Source organism: Ochotona curzoniae, unplaced genomic scaffold (genome assembly GCF_017591425.1).
Source record: "Ochotona curzoniae isolate NIBS_2020 unplaced genomic scaffold, NIBS_Ocur_1.0 contig_3520, whole genome shotgun sequence".
NCBI classification, from domain to species: domain Eukaryota; kingdom Metazoa; phylum Chordata; class Mammalia; order Lagomorpha; family Ochotonidae; genus Ochotona; species Ochotona curzoniae.
Window position 1 is genome coordinate 6399659 of NW_024465894.1, and position 21202 is coordinate 6420860.

The 21202-nt window shown below is 56.1% G+C and overlaps 1 protein-coding gene across 3 annotated transcripts in view; it reads right to left on the minus strand.

The window, feature by feature from the left end:
- Positions 1–592: 592 nt before the first annotated feature.
- SLC12A5 (solute carrier family 12 member 5) overlaps positions 593–21202 on the minus strand; it is a 30867-nt gene continuing 10257 nt past the window's right edge. For 2 of the 3 annotated variants that reach the window (XM_040981062.1, XM_040981064.1), the window contains exons 2-26: positions 19252–19346; positions 18874–19005; positions 18566–18712; positions 17701–17755; positions 17160–17290; positions 16075–16316; positions 15197–15408; positions 13561–13731; positions 13236–13334; positions 13045–13102; positions 10889–11063; positions 10119–10237; positions 9730–9828; positions 8788–8907; positions 8280–8384; positions 6974–7142; positions 5109–5304; positions 4417–4586; positions 3959–4090; positions 3038–3145; positions 1906–2028; positions 1616–1815; positions 1290–1304; positions 920–1053; positions 593–776 (exon numbers count right to left, since the gene is read on the minus strand). In XM_040981062.1, the coding sequence (XP_040836996.1) occupies positions 685–776; positions 920–1053; positions 1290–1304; positions 1616–1815; positions 1906–2028; positions 3038–3145; positions 3959–4090; positions 4417–4586; positions 5109–5304; positions 6974–7142; positions 8280–8384; positions 8788–8907; positions 9730–9828; positions 10119–10237; positions 10889–11063; positions 13045–13102; positions 13236–13334; positions 13561–13731; positions 15197–15408; positions 16075–16316; positions 17160–17290; positions 17701–17755; positions 18566–18712; positions 18874–19005; positions 19252–19346 (3299 nt within the window). In that variant the 3' untranslated portion in view covers positions 593–684. The remainder of the gene's footprint in view (positions 777–919; positions 1054–1289; positions 1305–1615; positions 1816–1905; positions 2029–3037; positions 3146–3958; positions 4091–4416; positions 4587–5108; positions 5305–6973; positions 7143–8279; positions 8385–8787; positions 8908–9729; positions 9829–10118; positions 10238–10888; positions 11064–13044; positions 13103–13235; positions 13335–13560; positions 13732–15196; positions 15409–16074; positions 16317–17159; positions 17291–17700; positions 17756–18565; positions 18713–18873; positions 19006–19251; positions 19347–21202) is intronic. The other variant, XM_040981063.1, reaches the window with a different exon arrangement.

Sequence of the window (21202 nt, forward strand, 5' to 3'; positions counted from 1 at the left end):
CTGGGGAAGAAGCTAGGGGTGCGAGGATCAGTGCGGGGGCGGTGTCGAGGGGCCAGGACCACGACCCCCGCATGGGCCGAAAGCACTTTGGCCCTTCAACTCCAATGGACACGGACGTGCAGGGGAGCTCAGCCGCCCGGGGCCTCCACCTCCTCTGGACCCACCCCCTCCCAGCCGGGGGCAGCTCGACAGTGGCGCGAAGAGATGTCCGTTGTGTTTCCAGTCACGGAAATATGGGGACGTTAAAAATACACGCGATGTTTCCTGTACACTATGTATAGGCTCGGCCGGCTCTGGGCCCAAGCCGCCTCGGGCCGCCAGGAGCCAGAGGAGCGCGGAGCGAGGCCCGCAGCGGGGCTGGGAAGGGGTAGGGGCCTCGGGGCTGCCTCGGGGTTTCCAGAGGCTCCCATCGCCTCTGCTCCTCGTGCACCTCCTCCCGACCTGTATTGCAGCGTCTCCTCCAGCGGGGCGAGGCCGGGCTTGGCACCGGGGCGGCAAAGCCGGGGCCTCCCCTGACTCCCAGGGCCAGCGCACCACGCCTCTCCGGGCGTGGCCTCGAGCTTCAGGCGGTGGGGTAGGGGAGCCAGGGTGTGGGCACGGGGATCTGTATGTAAACGGTGACAGCTGCGGGGGGCGCGGGCCGGGCGTGCTTGGCCCGGCGGGAGGGGGCGCAGCTCCCGGCCCTCAGGAGTAGATGGTGATGACTTCACGGCCGCCGCCGCGGACCAGCATCACGCGGTCCAGGTGCTCCGTGAGGACCTCGAGGAATTCCATGTCTGCGCGGAGGTCAAGGACTAAGACCCGGCTCCTTCCCACCGCTGCTCTGGTCGAGGTGCTGATCCAGAGGCAGGCCCCGACTCCAGCCCCGGCTCTCCTGCCCCACCCTTCCTTCTCCTCCCCTGCCTCTTGCGCAGGATACAGTTCTCGTCCCCGTTGCGGTTGCGCGGAGGTCCAGGCATGTTGAGCAGAACCAGCTTGGCATCCCGAGACTTCTTCACGATCACTTCATTCAGCCGCACGGCCGTGTGCATGCGCCGCACGTTGGACTGGTTCCTGCCAGGTTGGGGAACAGGTGAGTCACCGGGAGAGGAAGCGTGGGACCGGCTGCACCCCGCTCCCCTGCAATGGCTGGGCTGCTGGGGCCGCGGGGAAGGGTTGGCTCCACCAACCCGAGAGCTCCAAGCTGGGCTGTTTAGAGACTGCGGAGAGGGATTCCCGGTGGTGTGAGCAGGGCAGGGACCCTGGCCAACCACAGAGAGCAAGAGAAAAAAAAATCTGGAAGCACTTACAGATTCTCCCACTCCCTTCAGGTGACAAGAGAGAAGCAAAGAGAAAGAAGAGAGGGAGAGGTCAGAAAAAGATGAAGAGGCTGGGTGGTGAGACCTGCATGTGCACTTGCTGTCCTAGCCCCTTCTCCCTTCACCTTCCCACTGCCTGCACCTGGGGGGGTGGGGGGGCTGACCCTTTGCTCCCAGGCCTGGCTCCCCATGGGGAAGCCAAAGCAATGTCTGGGATGAACTTCCAGCCTATCCCCCCTTCCCCAGGACTCGTTGTGCCATTTGCCAGGGTGAACAAGACCCAGTTGCCAGCCTTCATCCAGCCCCAAGGCTCGTACGGCTTCATGCTGAAGAAGTCCTTGATGCCCTCAGAGGAGACGGGACTGGGGCCCTTGTTCTTCTCTGCCACCGACTTGTCCTTGGTCCAGGTGAGATGCACCTTCTCAGGGTCTGCCTCCCCTTCCCCCTCGGGCTCCTCTCCTGGGGACGGAGAGCTGCTGGGGCAGCTGGGAGCACTCTGGTCATGGATCAGCTGCACCTGCAGGATGAATGAAGGGGCAGCAGGTAACTGCTTGGGTATGAAGGTCCCATACCCATGGGCTGGGGCCACCCCAGCCCTGGGGCTCACCTCTTCCTCTGGCTTCTCCTCACTGTCCCCTGCTGTCTCTTCTGGGACGTTGAGGCGGAGCCGGGTGTTGGCTGGATTTTTTCTCCGGATGGAACCTCGAGACTCGTCTGTGATGCTCTGGATCTAGGGGTGGGACACAGGTGGGCATCAGCTCTGGTTGGGGTCACCGACCAGCTCCTGCAAAGAATCCTCCCTGCTCCACCTGGGACTGCAAGCCAACTGTCTAGAAGCACACCTACTTCTACAGCAAGGCAAGGCTTCCAGACCTAATAGCTGTAGGTCAGCAGGGATGAGAGCCCTGGACCTCCCCATCATCCAGGAGCCAACAAGTTCATTCCCAGCACAGCGGGGCTCTAGGCTAGCACCAGGCTCCTGTGTCAGTTTCTTCCAACCAATGCACATGTCACTTCTGACTGTTTTGGCTATCACCCTTGTGTACTGTTCCCCCAAGGAGATCCATCCTTCCCAGTTCTATGGGGCATCCATCACTCATGTCCCCAAGAAACGTGTTATCCCCTGGGAAACCCATAACCTGGAATCTATCACCCTCACCCATTCACCAATACGACCTGCCACCTCACCCAGTCCTCAAAACAGCCCATCGCCCACTTAGAGCCCCAGGCGTCATCACTCATCCTACCAAGGACTCCAGTCCCTGGAGCGGGTTTTTTCACCATCCTTCAGGGGCAGTGGTCCCACGTGACCTACACTTGGGAGGTCTTGCCCTGACCCCCCATGTAGAACTCAACACCAGCACCCCTGAGAACCCGTCACCCACATCCAAGGAGCTCTGCCCTACCTGCCGCCTGTCAGCCATGTCCCTGAACACCCACTCACCTGGCCCACTCCCTGAGAACCCAGTCTCCTGCCAGGGCAGCTTTGCCCTTGAGGACTCTGCATCCACACACACTTAACACCCACTGGGCTCCCTGTGGCTCCCGCCTGCCAAGGCCCCTATGCCCCCCGATGCAGCTTGGGAGCCTGAGGTCAGGAGGAGGACCAGGGAGGATAAGAATCAGAAGGCAGTGGTACCAATGGGCAAGGGTTTCCACCCCCAGGGCCATCTGCTCCCTGTGCAGACCAGGGCTGGCAGCAGCCTGAGTCTCTCACAGCCCAGTCATGGCAACCTCACCTCCCGCTCCCGCTCATTCTTGGTTAAGTGCATCTGTTTGAGGATCTGAGAGCGCTGCTCCATCACCAGCGTCTTCTCGTAGGTGTAAGCCGAGATGTCGCTCTCGTGCTGTGGGGGTGGCAGGTGAGAGGGACAAGAGAGCACAGCATAAGATCTGTGCCCAGGTGCAAGGACACAGGAAGGGAGACAGACACCTTTCCTTCTGCCAGCCTTCGGCTTCCTTAACGGGTACCTGACCACCAAGGGCTGCAGGAGGCAAGAACAGAGCAGGACAGCTCTCCTAGAAGGCAGGCAGCTCACTCCCTGCCCAGTGCAGCACAGGACCAAGCTTGTGAATGGATGAACTAAGGCATGAGTGGGCTAATTAATCACCTGAGTGAATGGAGGAGGGGAGGAAGAAAGGAACAAAGGGATGAATGAGGACATGAGTGGATGAATGGAGGGGGAATGAGTGAATGAATGAAAACATGAATGGATAGGCAAATGAATGAAAATGCAGAGCTGGGTGGATGGATAAACAAATGAGAGATTGTGGCGCCACTGCCAGGAACAGCGACTTCAGAGTTAACCTGCCTGGGTTCCAACCAACTCTTGCCCCTTCCTGTGTGGTGTTGGGTAAATCCCTGAGAACTCTCAGTGCCTAGACTTTGGAATTTATAAAATGTCCTCTTGCTGGTTGTTGTGAGAACAGATATACATGAGGCACACAGATGAGTTCCCTGGTTAGAGCGAGTGCTGCTGGACAATGGCTGTTCCTAGGTGGAAGGGAGGGATGGAGGGAGGACCCCCAGCATGCTGTGTGATGGTGGGAAGAGATGCCTCCTGCAGCATAGGCTGCCCTGTCTGACGCTGGGGTCACCAGGGAGGAGGCCTGGGGAGCAGGGGTCCCCAGACCCTGAAGGACGGCATCCAGGCACTCACCATCTCCACCACCTCAACCTCCGCAGTGATGCGTAAGTGGTAGAGAAAGGTGGTCAGGTCCTTCTTCATCTGGATGCTGTTGTCATCCATCTGGGCCACGGTGAAGATACGCATCTTGCACTTGCGCCACACCTGTCAGGGACCACGGAGATGCACTCAGCCTCCCCACCTCATTGTCAGACACAAGCAGCCCTGAACTCCTCTGTACTGCAGACTCCCCATCCTGCCAAGACTCCCCGGCTCAGGTCTCAGGTCCCCCAGGAAAGCCCTGCTCCCCGGGGGGGAGGGGATGTTGCCTGCCTTCACAAGGGCACACAGCCAGTACCCCTGAATGGACGGACGGGGTCTAGCACCAACTTCCCTTCCTGGGAGCCCCCAGGACAGAAGGGTGTGGGGGGTGGCCCTGGCCCAGGGACAGGCCCACGTGCGGCCACGTAGGCACCTGGCTGCACACTCACCTTGTGGTGCCGTAGCAGGAAGGGTAGCAGCATGAGCATACCACCATCATGAACGATCCACCAGACATCAATGCTGCCCTCTGAGAAGCGCTCAGGGTTCCCAGGAAACATGGCAACGTTCTTGGTGACCAGCAGGGCCAGGTGGCCAGCAGTGGTTTCCCGCACTAGCTCTGGGAATTGGAGGGTGGTAGAAGATCAGGGTCACCTCAGCACCCCATCCCCCCTGGCTTCAGCCTTGGGCCGAGTCATCAGAAAGCCCGCACAAGCCAGGGCTTCAGCATATGGCAGTAGTTAGGCAGTTCATCTCTCCCTGTGTCCAATGTCAACCTGCCCTTGGGATGCATGACCTCACTGAATCCATCCACTCCCACTTCACCATGGGCTGTCTGTGCCCGAACAGAGGGCCAGACCCCAGCTGACAGGTGCCACTCCAAACCTAACACTCTCCCACTGTCCTGAACTCTACTCTTCTTCCTCCTTCTCCTCTTCCGACACCTCCTTCTCCTTCTCCCAGGCCTGCAAACCCACACCAGTGAAGACCATCTCATTCGCAACTGACTCCCCAGCGGCCAGCACAGCGGCTGCCACGGGTCCAGCTCAGCACCTCATGTGCCAAACCTGCACCGGTCAGTTGGGAAATGTCTCAGACCCAAGAGAAGCACCTGCCCTCCCACCTGCCAGCCAGGCATTACCGATGAAGTTCCTCCAGGTCTGGTGGTCCTCCTTTTGCCGCCAGTTGCGAGGCCAGCCCACAAGCACCGTGTTGTGCTGCAAACCACCGAGGCCTCCGGACTGGATGAGGTGGGACACACCGTCACGCAGGTTAGAGGAGATCACCACCTGGCAGAAGCCCTTCACCTTCTCTGCCTCCATCAGGCGCCGGATGGACTGGGGGAGAGGAGGGGCGCGGGTTGAGATGAGGAGGACCAGCTGGGGCCTCCCTGGCCCTGGCTGTGCCTACAGCCCCTGCCCACTCCCTCTCCTCCATCAGCCCCCACCTCCCCAAAGCTCAGCTCTGAGTACGTCAGCCTCTGGCATCAGAATCACATGTGGCTGGCTGCCTGCCATCCCTGATCCCCACTCCTTCTGGTCAACCAAGCTCTCTGCGACCTTCCCCCTCTGCAGCCCACCACTACCACGCAGCCCTCGGGGCTGACACTGTTGCTCTCCCTGCCCCTTTGTCCCCCTTGCATTCCACTTCCACTAGCCCCACCCAGACCAACATGCAATCAGGCTTCTCTGGATCACACTTGTTTCGACAGTGTGTAAAGGAGCGTAGCATAAGTATTTTCCAAGCACATGCACTGTGAAAGAGGCGGCATTGGGCCCCTTGCATTAGCAAGGAAACTGAGGCTTAGAGAAATGCAGACTTGTCTAAGTATGCACGGCTAGGGTTGCAGAGGGGGTCTGCGCCCAGGACCTCTTACCCCAGACCCACACTCTAACTGCTGCCTTGATTCTAGACACAAGTTCAAGTTCCATCTCCCAGTTCCTAGCTGCATGGCCTTGGACAAATTACCCAAACTCTACAAGGCTCAGCTTTCTGGTCTGTTGCATGGTTGCCTGTCAGTGGCCCTGTGCAGGTCTAGGGAGAACTGCATGGCTGGGTATACACAGGGCTCAGCACATCCCCCTGCCCAGAGCACTGCTCCTGCCAACCTTCCCACCCTGCATCATCCAGCCCCAGACCTTAGGACCACCACCTGCTTTTCAATATGGGCCCCCCAACACACTGGCCAGCCCTGGTACCTGGCACATGGGTGCCTTCCACCTCAGCATGCTGAATGGTGCTGATTGGTTTAGGCTCCCATCCCTGGGCCCTGACAGATTGGTGCAAGCAGGCCGGCGAAGCGGAAGCAGCAACTGTCACAAGCCATTAGGGGTGTTCCTCCCATGCCACCTCACCTCCTTCAGGCCCCTTTTTCTCTATCCAATTCTAGTCACAGCCCTGAGGCCCAGAGAGGCCTGCACAGCAGACAGGGCCCACTTTCTCAGCTGCCCACCAAGCTCCTTGCATCTCTCAATATGCCCGGTGCAGATGGCGGCCGCCGTGCCCCCCACTGGCAGAGCACATGGCCCCGGGATGGATCCCAGAGTAGGTGACATGGAGCCAGGGACTCCAGTGCAAAACCTAACTATGCTTCCAGCCAGCTGAACAGCCTTCTGCCAACCAGTGCCTCCCTGTGACAAACGTGGATACTCCCTACCTGCTAACTCCACACGAGACAAGGGTCAGTGGGGTCCTGTAAGATTTATACTGTAGCAGAGAAAAGTCTGCAGAGGGAATCCAGAAACCCTAACAGGGACCTTGACACTCTCCCTTGGACAAGCAGCCTGACTTGGCTCAGCCTCAGTTTTCTTCTCCACAGAATGGATCCCGCTGCTTCTGATGGACTTTGGCCCTGTGAGTTGAATTCTAAGGAACTTCCCCTTTGTAAGGACAGGATGCAGAAACCAGAGCCCTGTGCAGTCCCAAGTTGGCCGAGGGAGGAAGAGTTTGGAGGGCTCACTGGCCATGTCTTGGCCCTCTGCTCACCTTCCACGGGCTTCCACTCACCTCCTCCGCCCGCTGGGCTTGCGGATGATTGTCCAGGAAGGTGCCCTCAAGGACAGAGCCCACGATGGTCAAGCCCTTGCCTGCCTTGAGCTGGGAGGTCAAGGAGAGCAGCTGAGGGTGTACCACATTCTGGTCTTGGTCCACACGCACCAGCACCAGCAACTGGGGTCTGAGAGAGAGAGAGAGAGCAGAACTATAGCCCCCTGTCCCACTCTCCCTCCCACCACCAGTTCACCCCCAACCCCGCCATCCCATACTCCCACCAACTGATATCCACATCATTTAACCATCTCAGCATCCAGCCAGCCAACCCTGTCCCTGCACATCCATCCATCTGCCTACTCTCTCCATCCACCTCACTCATCTATCTATCCATTTAACCACCCACCCATCTATTGTATTCTTCAGTCATCCTCTCATAGCCATAGGAACTTACCTACGCTTGCATTATTCGCTCAATTACCCACACATCCACCCCCACCATCCATTCACACCCATCCATCTCTTCACCCAGCTGCCCTCCTATACAGATGCACTTACCCATTTACCCGTCCCGGAACCCACCCATTTCCTTACTTCTTTAAGCCACCCCCCATCCTGCTCAGCAGACCACCATCCAGGTGGTCTCTAAACACCTACTCCAGGCTAGACCCAGTGCCAAGCATCTGAGAAGTCATAGGCAAATCATGCACGGTCCCAGTGTCTGTAAGACACAGTTGAGTTGGCATCGGCAAAGGCCAGCCAACAGCGTCCTCTACACACAGTGCAGGGCTCCAGGCCTTCCTCTTGGGAAAGTGGAATGTGGAGAGATGAAGAAGGCACTAGGCCTGCCGGGCACTGGGCGAGAAAGTGCCCAGGGCTCAGGAATAGGGGGCAAAGCTTCGGGTTCCAGTCCTGTTTTTGTTGATTTCTGAGCCCCTCTCTGACCCCTGACATGCCCACTTTCTATGGAATTAATTAGAGGAATTGACACTGCCATAAAGCTGCCTGAGAATCCATCACACTTGCTATAGGAGTGATCCTACTCAAATTAGAGCCAGAGACACCAGGAGGGTGCTGGTGTGGCTCTGCATGGGCCTGTGCCCCCTGCCGCACCTTCACAGGTGCTCTGAACAGACAACAGGGTGAGTATGTGCAGAGAAAGGAGGCTGGGCTGGCAGCCAGGAAAGGGAACAAGTGTCCGGGATTCTGCTCAGCCTTGGTGTGAGAGCAGGGAAGGGATCAGACAAGGCTGCACTCCACAAAACACACAGTAAATGGGACGCATCAGACCCGGTCCCCCAACATGCACCCCATCTCCACTCACCTCCAGTTCTTGGTGTGTGGGGGCCCCTCCTCCAGGCGTAAGAGGGCATAACGAGCAGCACTGAGAGACAGACCTCGGATCCCATCGCCCCACTCCTTTTCTGCCCTGGGGACCAGGAAGGGGAACCATGTGATGCCAGGGATCCAGGAAGAACCAACTCCCTGAAGCTGCTGCCCCTGGGCAGTGCCATTCCTCTTGGGTTCTGAATGGATATGTGTGTGACTGAGGCCACCTAGCTCAGGCAAGGTTCTAGCTACATGGCTCCTAGATCCAGTCTTTCACCATGTCTTTCCGTTCAGGAGCTTCTGACCCTGATGGTGGCATCTAGCTATGTGCCCACTTATCACACAGATATACCAACCCTTATCACACAGTGCCTGCCAGCCTCATCCTCTCCCACTCCTTGCCTCGTCCCCACACCCACCACTCCTGGCACCCACTTCTCCACCCTTCCCACTTTCCCACTCTCCCTGCTCCCCAACCCCAACCCTACCCAGCACTCACTCACCCGCGGTACTCGATGTACTTATAGATGAGTCCAGCAATGAGCATGGCCACTAATGCATAATACCAGGAGCAGATGAACATGAGGGCGAGGCAGAGGCTCATGCCCAGGAAGGAGAGGGTCCTGGACAAGGAGGAGACCCAGCCTGTGAACCCTGCCTGGAAGCTCTGGTGCTGGAACCACGGCTCTGTCAGTGAGCATCGGAGGCCAGAGCCTGGGGGACCCATAGTAGCATCTCCAAGAGTAGGCAGCCATCACCCCACCACACCTGGCTCCTTCCTGAGTCACCGCGCTTTCCTGGCCCTATGCCTCAGACCCTGCCAACCAGCCAGGCCCATAGACGAGGCCTGTGGAGCAGCTAGAAGCTGGACCTCCCCCAAGCAGGAGCCCTGAGATGAGAGGCAGCCCTAGCGCTAGTCCCGTCCTGCCGGGTGACCTTGAGCCAGTCCCTCCTTTCTGGCTGAACCTCCATTTTCTTTCTGTAAAACAAAATGGACCATCTACCCCCCATGGTTCTTGTGGGCACCAACTGCCACGGAGCCAAAGAAATGCTGCGAGCATCCCCAGAGAAGTGTGGCGAGCATACCCATTCCACAAGGTGGGAAAACTGAGGTTTTGAGCTGCGATGTCATCCCCAGACAGTGCAGAGTCATGATTTACTGAGTCCTGCCCCACCCAGTCTACTGCGACACAGGGGTGAGAGAGGCGGGGAACAGTATGGGCAGCCAGGGCACCAGAGCTAAGCATGCTGGTGACTCTACATTTCATCTGGGACTACAAGGAGAACTCTCCCAGGACTTTTTTCATGCTGGCTGAGCTATCAGCTCCAGGGAGAACGGGATGCCCTATTCAGGTGTGGGCAGGAGACGGGCCCAAGAAAGGGAAGGACTGGAGCAGGGGTGAACGAATAGCTTGTCAGGGTGCAGCTGGGGGATGGACACTCACCAGTGGTAATATCGAAAGCGCGGTCTCCAGTTGGGGGTCCTCAGCAGAGTCTGCACTGCACAGGCCAAGTTCACAAACATGTAGCACATCAGGAAGAACCTAGGACACACAAAGGTCCCCGGAGAGACCAAGATGCAAAAGGGAGGCAGGGACACGGGGAGAAAGGAGGAAGGGAAGAGAAACGGGGTGGCTAAACCAGCCTTGGGCAGTTGGGGAAGGACTCAAATCCTCTTACAACACACCCTGACACACATAGGGTGAATCTGCGTAACAAAGGACAGGCTCCTGGGACCAGAGAGGAATGTCCCTGGGTTATTCGTGTGTGTGGGTGATGTTCTCGGGGGGGTCACAGTGGGGCTGATGGGGAGAGCGTGAGGCCAGGCACGCACATAGAGAGGATGGGGGCGACCTCATCGAGGGAGGCGATGAGAATGCCAATCTCACAGATGCAGGCCGTCAGCAGCAGCGCCCAGGTTGGCTCTCCATTGGCTTTGCCATGGCCAAAGACCTGGGGAAAAAGCCACCATCGTGGGGGACTGGTACCTTAAGGACTTCTCACTTCCCCCTGCCACCCCAGTCTTGGGAACACCTGGAGTGTGAACAGAATCCCACATCTATGGTGTGAGGAAGGCAGAGGATGTTCTAGTCCTCACTCCCTAGGAAAACTCAAAGGAGTAGCAGGCTCTGGCTGTGTCCTTCCCACCCTGACACTGGTGCCCCAGTGCACTGACGTTCAATGACCCCAGAACGAGAAAAGAAGCTTCAGCGGGACAGGTGAGAGAGGAGCCAGCAGGTAACCAGCAGCGAATATGCTGTACTCCAGCAACCTGTGCTTTCAGCACCATGGGCCATGGACAGTTCCACCCTTCTTGCCCTTTGGCTACCTCACTGATTCCCTGACCAACCACTAGGCCAAAGGAGGGCAATTTACTTTTTTCCCTGCAACCAGAGAGTGTTTAACATGCTCAGACAGCGCTCATGGCACTGGTCAAGGGCCAAATCCCAAATAAGGCCTATGGCTTCCCCCTCAGCATAGAGGAACCATATCCAGGAGGCAAAAGGCTGGTAGTGACCCTAGGAGGCTCACTGCAAGGCCTCCCTAGGCAGGGGTCTGACCACTTGGTTCACTAGAGTGGGCAGTACACCTGCTAAAACTGACCTGCAGGAAGGGCACTATGCCATCCCGAGAGATGGCCTGCAGCAAGCGAGGGGCCCCTGTGAGGCTCTGCAGCCCGGCCCCACAAGTAGAGAAGAAAGATCCAATGACAATGACCCAGGGAGATGGCCAGGCCAGTGTGCCCACCACGAGGTTGCCATTCACAGCTTCACCAAACCTGGAATGAAGCAAGAAGGGACAGGAGATGCCAGGTGAGCAATGGCACCGACTTTCCAGGGCAGGTCTCCCCACACCAACTGTAAGACCAACTCTGTCCGCCACAGAGTGAGGCTTTGGAGGGGCAACTCTCTAAGCTTTGGTTTCCTGAGCTGTACGACTAGAATAATTACACATCCTTCTCATATCATTAATGAGAGCATCAAATGTGCTAATGTGACTTTGCTAACATTATGTGAGTTGAGACAATCTCTTGGGCCAATAGATTCTCAGTGTCTCCCACTGAAAGATGGGAGTTCTGGCAGGAGGTTTTAAATAGCTATGTTGCCATGTGGGGTGCCTGATTCAAGGCCAAGCTACTCTACCCTCCAAACCGGCTTTATGATAACGCTCATCTTCAGAGGCAGCAGGTATGATTCAAATGCTTTAGACCCTGCCACCACCCACATGGGAGACCCAGATAGAGTTCTAGGGTCCTGTTTTAGCCTAGCCCTGGCTTCTGCAACAATTTGAGAAGTTAACCATTGAATGGAAGATTCACCTCTCTCTCGCTCTCATATAAGATTAAAGTAAATAAATAAAAATGGAAAACATTAAGAAAAGACGGGAATTTTGGCCTCATCAGATAATATGAAAATCAAAGAAAAAATTTTTTAACCATGACAGTGTCTTAAAATGGGAGATGATGCCTCAGCAGAAAGGGCTGTCACATGGGCCATTGCTGTAGGACCCCAGGAGCCAGAGAAAGAGCGGCCCTGGGGCATCTGCTACAAGAATCGTGATTAAATGACATGAAGAGACACTAAGTACCCCAAGCTAAAGGTGTAAAGTGAGCACTGTCTATGTGAACAGGGCACTCCCATGCCGAACTCTCTTCAGTTTCCTCTGTGCTCATGACGGCTCCAATCTCCTGAAACTGAAAATCCCATCTCTAGGTCTTGCTCCAGCCTAGGACTCCACCTTAATTCCCATGACATCATTTCACAGAATTCCAGGCAGTGTCACGGAGGGTGACTCTGAGGAGACTTTCCCTCCATCCTCTCACTGTATGTACACACATGGCTTGGAGAATGAGAGCTCTAGAACCACATCTACGCGCAGACACGCGCACACACATTCCCCACTGCCTGAGGTTCCCTTCCCCCTCCTCATCACCTAACTTCTACTCAACATGGACAACAGACAGGATAAATGAGATATGGTCCCTTCTCAGTGTCACTGTGGATTAGTCCTAGTCCACTCATGGATTCCAAAACCCATGGATGCTCCAGTTCTTTCCATAGGATGGAGGGAGATTGGATTAGCACAGAACCTGTGCACATCCTTCCCTGTCCTTCATCTTCTTCAGAAGATTTAGAATACCTAACACAACACAAATGCTATGTGAATAATTGCTGTTCCTCATTGTCTGGGGAATAGCTTGACAAGAAAAAAAAAGCCTGTACATGCTGACTACAGAAACAATTTGTTTTCAAATATTTTCCATCCGTGGTTGGTTGAATCCTTAGATGCAGAGCCCATGGTAATATGAGACACTTATAGCCTCACTTCCTCTGGGAAGCTTTCTCCCACCCAGAGGACTACACTCAGCCCCCTGGGTGTGCCCAGAGCCCCTGGACTTTCTTTTATGGCCGCCCTGTCACTTCACCTGCAGGCAGACTCAACACCCACAACAGGCTTCTCCTGGATGAAAACCACATGTTATTTATCTTCACCCTGGAGCCTCGGACAGCAGCCGCACAGACATCCAATAAATGTTAGATCAATTAATAAGCTACTAGACATTTAAATAAAAAGAAAGCATCATTATCCTAGAGGAAATGAGACTTTCAAGCTTCCTGACTTGGAGTGACATAAGAAAGATGAAGTTGTAGTGTAAGGAGGTGACTTTGGAAGCAACCCCAGTGGCCTCCCTCCCACAGGATCCTTGCAAAGGTTCCAGTACCTTCCCTCATCCCTCCAACAACCCTAATTCTACTTACTTGTCCCGTAGGACGACCCCCTCAATGCAGGCCCCAAATAGGACAACAGAGCTGATGTCTGCAGTACAGAATGAAGGAGAACCCCCAAGGTGGAATATTCCTCCCACACCAGCCAGTAAGGTGGCAACCTCTGCTGCCACCCCTCTAGCACTGCCCATCCAGGATGGTACCAGTGCCATAGTGAAGGATACAGACAGCAGAGGTGGTGGCGATGGCCAGAATGGTGCCCGTGGGGATGGACTTCTGAGCATCCCGCAGGTCACCAGAGCGGTTGGAACCAGCCATGATCCCTGTGAACAGAAGAGCAGCTAGCATGAGGGCCTAGGCCACAGGAGCCAGAGAGACAGAAGACTCACACAAACTCAGAGTTAAGATGCCTGGGGATTGATCCAAGCACAGTGACTTGAGTGCCTGGTTCCTGCTTGTGTGATTGGGCTGTTGGGCTAAGAACTTCCCAGCATCATGCAACCCTCCCATTCCTCCACTGAGTCTCCCCTTCCCTGAGCCCTCCTTCACCTGTCACAGAGGGGAAATAGATGCCAACCAGCAGAGTGAAGTAGGAGGTCATATCGCTGAAGACATAAGGATGGTCCATGTCAACAGGGGTGCCATCTGTCAGGCCCACCGAGGGCATCCCGCGCTTCTCCACAATCACCCCCTTGGTCAGGTAGGAGCTCCAGAGGTTCTCTGTGCAGAGAAGGGAAGCTCAAGAGGAAGGCCAGAAGTCAGGGACCAGAACTCAGGGTCCAGAAGGTGAGGGTGACCAAAAAGTCAAGGTCAAGGTCAGCCACGCCCAATTCCCCACTTCCAGCCTGGCTCCATGTCACATTTCCGAATTGACTGCTTTGGCAGGCCCCTTCCTCGTTCCCCTGCCCTCAACTGGTCCAGTAAAGAGACACATAAAGACTTACTTGGGATCTCCCAGATTTCTCTCACTACCCACCCACCCCACATCAGTGCTTTTCCTGCATCCTTGATCTCAGTTCAGATCTTGGCATTGCTCTAAATGGCTCTCTCTCCTTCCCCCCTCAAAACCACCCCAACTTCTGTCTGCATACTCTTAGCATTTCTCGATATGTCCCTTCCCTCCATCCTAGCATTTCTGCACCTTGGCACAGGCAACATCTAGGGATAGACAGTTCTTCTTTGTGGAGGAGCTACTCCATGCCCTGCAGGCTGTTTAGCAACATCCTGGGTACTACTCCACACACTCCTCCACTTCTATTGACCCAAACTTGCCCACCATGCAAGGCCTAATGCCTTCAGATGGAGAGCCGCTGCTGCACCTCACCAACTCCATCCCATCACCCTACTTTAGAAAATCATCTCTTCCAGTCTTGCAGCTACAGTCTCCACCTCCTTTCTCTGCCCCTTCATAACCCAGTCACATCAATAGCCAAGTCGAGCTTTCACTAAGAAAGGTTCAACCACGGCCCTCCCTTACTCAAGGCTCTTTGGTGCCTTTGGGATACAGTCCAAACTCCTTAGTGTGACTTCCAGGCCCCCAGAATCTGTCAGCCTCACCAACACCACCTTTTGCTCCTCCTCCCTTTGCACTTTATGCCCCTGTCATCCTAAATTACTTGTGGTTGGAAGGACACAATATGCTCTTGTACATCTGCAGGCTTTTAGGCAAGCTGTTCTGTCTGTAACTCCCTTATTCCCTAGGATAAGTGAAAATCTCTTACTTGTCCTTCAAAGCCCTGTTCAGCTGAGCCCGGGACACCTGGTGTTGCCATTTCAGGCCCATGAGCACCCTCTCCCCGGGAAGGTCTCTGAGGCCAGATCACTGCTCCATGAATGCATGGTCTAGACACATCATCCTTTATCTGCTGATACACCAGTCTCTACCCTCAGACCCCTTGAGGTCAAGGACTGTGACTTATTTATCTCGTGTTACTAGTGCTCAGTTCAGGAGGTGCTGAGTGAACAATTGTCAAGTGGGAGGTTTTCTCTCTGTGAAGGCTGAGACATATTCCTCCTATCATCCCTAGCCCTCTGTGATGCCAAGGACAAAATGCAGCCCAGACTAGATGCTCAACTAAAACCAGCTGCACTGAATTGAATGCCAGGACAGCCCCGACTTCCTGACCGCTTAACCTACAATCCCCACAGCACTCCCTGGGTGCCAGCCCTCTTCCTGCCCCCAGACCTTTGATGAGCCCACTGGCAGCGCCAGGAATGCCCTGGATCTCAGTGACATTGTTCCGGGTGAAGTACTCATCGCAGGTGGCATTGAGGAAGCGGGAGGAGCAGAAAAGGCCCCAGAGCCGTGTGGTCACGGTCTCGTTTCCTTCCCAAGCCAGCTTAGCACAGACATCAAAGCCATGGCGAGATAGTGTGCGATTCCCCAGGAGGCAGATCCTGGGGAGAGAAACAAGGGAGGAAGATGGAGGAGGAACATACCCTTGCCCTTGGCTCCATGATAGAACCATTTGGGGGAGGGGCGCAGAGGGAGAACTGTGAAAAACACAGATACTGGGGCCCACCCCCAGAGATGTGGATTTCATTTGGATGGAACCTGGCCATTGGCATTTTGTTAAAGCTCCCCCAGGCAATTCTAACACAGAAAGGCCATAGGAGGGCAAACCCGTGTTTCAGCACTCTGGACAGCAGTCCCTGGGTGCTGGCCTTCGGGTACTGGAATAAAGACCACTGTCCATAGCAGCAGGATCAACCCAGATCTGAGTGCCTGGGTCCTCTCTTTGCTGGCTTTTCTCATCACAAAGTTGTCTAGCACCAGGAGGGTGAGTCCTTTTAGGAGAGGTTTCCCTAACACTTGAGTGTTCACTCCAGAAGCCCTTCCCACTTTTTCTCCCGCAAGCCCATCCCATCAAGCGGTTAAGCCTTACAAGGGAAGTTGTTCCCACCCACCCTCTGCCAGAAGAGTTAGCCCTCCTCGCGCCAAGGACTCTTCCGCAAAATCAGGATGCTTCCCACGGAAGCTGGTGCCAATGGACCCCACTCAGAGACTGGAGTACAGGGCCTAAAAGGAGGTCAAGGCTCTAGGCTCAGAATGGCAGCACTCACGGGAAATTGGGTGGGTCGAAGGCCGACTTGATGACCCCGGCATAGATGGCCAGGATGGAGAGGATGACACATCCCAGGAAAACCAGAGCAAACTTATTGACGTACTTGACGCCCACAAATACCACGGTGGCCATGCAAGTGAGCACACAGGTGCCATACACTCGCATGTTGTTCAACATGGCGGCTGCCTCCCCGCTGGCATCTTCTGCCTTGAAGATGGCCATAGCTGGGAAGAGGTAAGCCTATGGGAAAGCGACAAAGAGATCAGGAGGGCGTGCAGTAAGAAGCAGCTGAGAATTACCCCTCTCCCACTGGGGAAACCACCTGCACGGGAAGGCCGTGGGAGAAGTAGATGCAGCACCCAGGGATGGCAGTGCCGCCTGGGGTGACCTACAGTGCTGGGGTATGGCCAAGGGAGCCAGAACCTGCCCTGCAAGGACTATGATGCAATCACTTTTTAAAATGACATTGCGGGGCTGGCATGGTAGCATAGTAAGCTAATTCTCTGCCTTTTGTGCTGACATCCCATATGGGCAGCACCCCCACGGGAAGGGCAAGGAGAACAGAGACCTCACCCAGCAGCCCTGTGCTGCCAGCACTGCCCAGCCTCTGCACAGGCCCCTGGGATGGCTCTTCTCTTCAGCCACTCAGAGAGGACTTTAGTCCCTGGCGTGCAGTTGGCAACACAGAATGGTAGCTAGCATCTGACGGTACTATCATTATCTCTGCCTCGACTGGAACTTTTAACCCACCTCTGTCACCACGTGCTAGCTGAGGGACCCTGAGCAGGTCACCTCAGCACTCTGAGCCTCCTCATTTGGAACACATCCCAATGATACTGAAACCTTGGAAGCCTTCAAGAGAACTGGAGAGAACGACTCTAAAAGCTGAGACCTTAGGGGATGCCTGGGGAGCGACAGCTGCTTGTGTTACATAATTGTTGTCGCCTGTCTCACCCACAGGACTGGGAAGCCTGTCAAGACAAAACCCCATCTGACTTTCTCTGTGGCTTTCCTGAATGGCCGGGCCTGCAGGGGGTATCCAGGGAACATGGCTCAACCAGCTGACTCCTCCACTCGTCTCACCAGTAGGATTTCGATGGTTCCCAGAATGTACATGGCCCCGGCAAAGGTCGTGCCCAGGTAGAAGCAAAGGCCCACGGCGCCCCCAAATTCTGGACCCAGAGACCTGGAGATCATGTAGTACGAGCCCCCAGCTGCAGAGAGAACCTGCAGTCAGTGGAGAGGGTGGAGGTGCACAGGGCTGTGGGGGAGGGGGAAGGCAGGGGGCTCCAGGACGGAGGTACAAGGGGGCTAAGGTCCCAGAGAGGAGCCTGCTGGCAGACCTGGTGTGAATGGCACAGCATGGACAACTGTGTTGCTGACTGCCTCAGTGAGGAAGGGGTCACACTCAGAAAACGGGAGCGTAAGAACAAGGGTCACCCCTGCCTCCACTCAATACCAGTGACTGCCTCCTCCCCTCCCCACCAGGGCCAGCCCTTCCAACCCCACAAGGGGCCACAGCCCTGATGCCGCACCCCGCCCCCGCCCCTCCACCACCACCAAAGACCCAGTCATGGTCTTATTACTGACCACTCCCCTTCCTCCGGGAGCCCCGGTCACCTACCAGGCACAACACCGTTGGTGGCAATGGCGCTCATGGAAATGGCCGTGAGCATTGTCTGCAAAGAGACACAGCGGGAATGAGCAGCGTGGCTGGGCCAGGGCCAGGCCTCAGACCCCGGAAACACCAGCCAGACCTACACAGTCTCCGCTGCTGAGCTTCTCCCTGGGCCCTGTCCAACATCTACTCCTGCCAAGTCTGCTCAAGAAAAAAACCCTGATTCACCAGGCATGTGGCAGGAGCAGAAGCCACAGCGTCAGAGCGTGCTGGGAACCCCAGCAGGGCCTCGGATCAGCCTCATGACCGGAGGCCACTCAGTTCACGTCTCCAGCCTCAGCTTTCCCGTCTGCAAAATAGGCATGATTCTTTTCACCTGGCTGCTACATCCCATGTGGAGTCATCTCAGGGTCGTGCATATGTGGGACCACAATTAGGGGTCCAGGAAGTTTCTGAGCTTTTAGAGGGGGTGGGAAAAGCCCACTTGCAATGTTGGTGGTGACACTCACTGCTTTATGAAGTCAGAACAGACCAAAACGTCAACCATTATGGGCGTTGCCCCGATTTTTTCTTCCCCACGCTTTTGAGTTTCATCAATGAACCTGAACTCCTCACACAATCTCTCTCTCTCTCTCTCTCTCTCTCTCTCTCACACACACACACACACACACACACACACACGCACACACACGCGCACACACACACACACAGATCCAGGTAAAACCTGCTGAGCAAGTCATGAGGCACAAGAGGCTCAGGAGGGGCTGCTTGGAGCTAATTGACTCTCAGAAGCCACAGACCTCCTGTGAAAAGCTCAAACCTCCTGCCTCCAGGCAGCCAGTCGGGATGTGCCAAGGGTCGGGTCACTCACACAGGAGCAGCAGATGAAGACCATGCAGAAGGCCTCCATGATGCCTGCGATGCCCACCACCCAGGTGAGCCGCAGGAAGAGGATGACTCCGAAGATGTTCTGCAGGCACGGCAGGTACACGCCCATGAAGGTGCCCATGCGTGGGGCCTGCCGGGGGGAGGGAACGGAGTCACCTCTACAGCCGCACAGCCAGATCTATTCCCCAACCCCCTTCCCCTGCCCTGAGCTCCCTGCCCTCCTGTGGTCCAGCTCCTACCCCTCTGCCTCCCTCCCTGCTTCCCCAACGGCTGCTCCCCCAGAGCCCCCACCTGCACCGGCTTCTTTTTTCCGCCCTCATTGTTCTCAGCTTCTTCATGCTCCCTACTCCCCTGGGGCAGGTTGGTGTAGTTGGCCAGGCCACTGAGGAGGGAGGAGACCATAGGGCTCGTGTCCATCTCCTCCTGCAGAGGGAAGGTGGCTACGTCAGGCTGGGAGGTGGGGAACAAAGGGGCAGACAGGACCGAGAAGGTTGGAATGAGAAGGGAAAGGTAGAAGAGGCAAGGCAGGCTGCAAGAGACAGGGGCGCAGGGTAGGATTAGGAAGAGCAGGGCTAAAGCTAGAGAGGAGGATGGGTCGGGAGGCTCCAGGAAGACAGTGGAGTCCAAAGCAGGGTGGGGAGGAGGGGCTCCCACGCCCCGGCAGCCCACCTCAAACAGGGCCATGTTCTTGCCATCATACTCCTTCCCCTTCTCTGTGTCGGTGCTGTTGATGAAAGGACTGCTCTCCTTGGGGTTGCCATCACCTGAGAAATCAGAGGAGTGAGGACTCGGGCCCTGCCAGTCGGCTGCTCCAGGCCACACACGGGCACATGCTTGTGTGTCCACTGGAGCTCCCCCATCCCCGAGCCCCAGTTTTCACCGTGGGAACATGTCGCTGAGTCCACCTTCCCTGCAAGATCTCAGTGGCCAACATGGACCAAGAGCCTACGGCACAAACACAGCTTGGCTTTGTCCACTAGAGCACCCCACCCTGTTCTTGGCCACAAGTGGTGTGTCAGGATAGAAAATTGTTCTCTCCCAGGGGAGGGGAGGCCCTGAGAACTCCCAGAGGAGTGACCCCCTCTCGCAACTCCTGTGCCCTTCGTTTATCATGTGCCACCGCGCATGTGCTATGCATCTATCAGGTGCCACCATGCAGAATAAAGCACAGAAAAGGCCACCGTCCCTGCGTCCAGGTGGGAGACAGGAGGCAGCTATCACGAATTGCCAATCCAGGGAGGTGCACCTAGTGGTGGAGGATGAACCTGCAGCTGTGGGGACACAAGAGGGGCCCTCAGCCCAACCTGGGAGGTGACAGAAGGCTTCCCAGAGGAAGTGACGTGTTGGCTGAAAACTGAAGGATGAGTAAGAACGAGACTGGGAGGGAGGCGAGCAGGGTGTTCTAGGCAGACAGCACGGCAGAACAGTGTGTTCAGTGGCCCCGAGGTGACAGTGAACAGAGCAGGTTAGAGGAACCGCAAGAAGTATCACCCAGGCTGAGCCAGGCCATCACTGCAGAGGTGGTGGCGGCCGTGAAAGGTATGGGCTGGGTCCTAAAAGATGGACCAAGTTTATGAAGTTGGACCTCCACTCAACGGGCAGTGGGCAGTCACTAAAGAATGTCAAGCAGAGCAGACATCTGCTGAGGAGCAATCATTCGGACCCTCAGCCACGGGAGACACCCAGGAATCCGAGACAGGACCCATGAAGACCCAGAACAGCGTGGGGCGCAAGTGATCAGTACCAGAGGGTTGGGGTGGCGAGGGTCAGAATCTGGGATAGTGTGTGGGGTGTCTCACACAGGCCGATGGGTCAGGGTATGCTGCTGGTTAACCAATGGGAAGAAAAGGAAGAATGTGAGCTGGGGAAGATACCACACTTAGGGAAGGTTAAGGCATTCAAGTTTACACATGCAGACCCAGGTGTGTGGGTCAGGACGACGCAGGAAGGACGCAGCAGGACAAGGTGGGGAATCCACATCAATGGGTGTAGACGGGTGTGGCGAGCCAGGCACCCAGCCGAAGTCACTCAGGAAGCAAGCCTCTTGGACATCAAGGGGAGAGAACTTTCAGCTCCCATGGATGCACTCCCTCCGCTCCAGCCATCACCCACCCCCAGCCCCAGGGCTCAGCCCTAGTTACAGACATCTCCCTGGGTCCTGAGTAAATTCCTCAGGGATCAAACACCAAGAGAAACCAAGACCCTGTGGACACTGGCTCTTCTGTCCCTTCACCCTGGTCACCTCCCCGTCTCTATCCCCGTCTGCTTGGCCAGGACCTGACCCTGTTAGGAATCCAATCCGATCTTGACAGCCAAGGCAGAGCAGGCAAGCGCATATGTCACCTGCTTCGGGAACTCCACCTCGACCATGGGGACCAGAGAGACAGGTGCAAGTCATAGGGGTACAAGCCTGTCCCCTCCACCGTTCCCCCCCCCCCAGGGAGCTCAGCACACAGTAAGTGCTCGGGATGGGAAAAACAGTGTTTTTAGTAAGTTCTCCACGGTTTAAAAACTCCCTAGGACCAGGGGACAGGAGGAAGAAGAGGGCGGGCGTGCCTCCCTCCCCTTACCTGTTTCCAGCACACCAGGATGGAGACTGCAGGGACTTAGGGGACAGGAG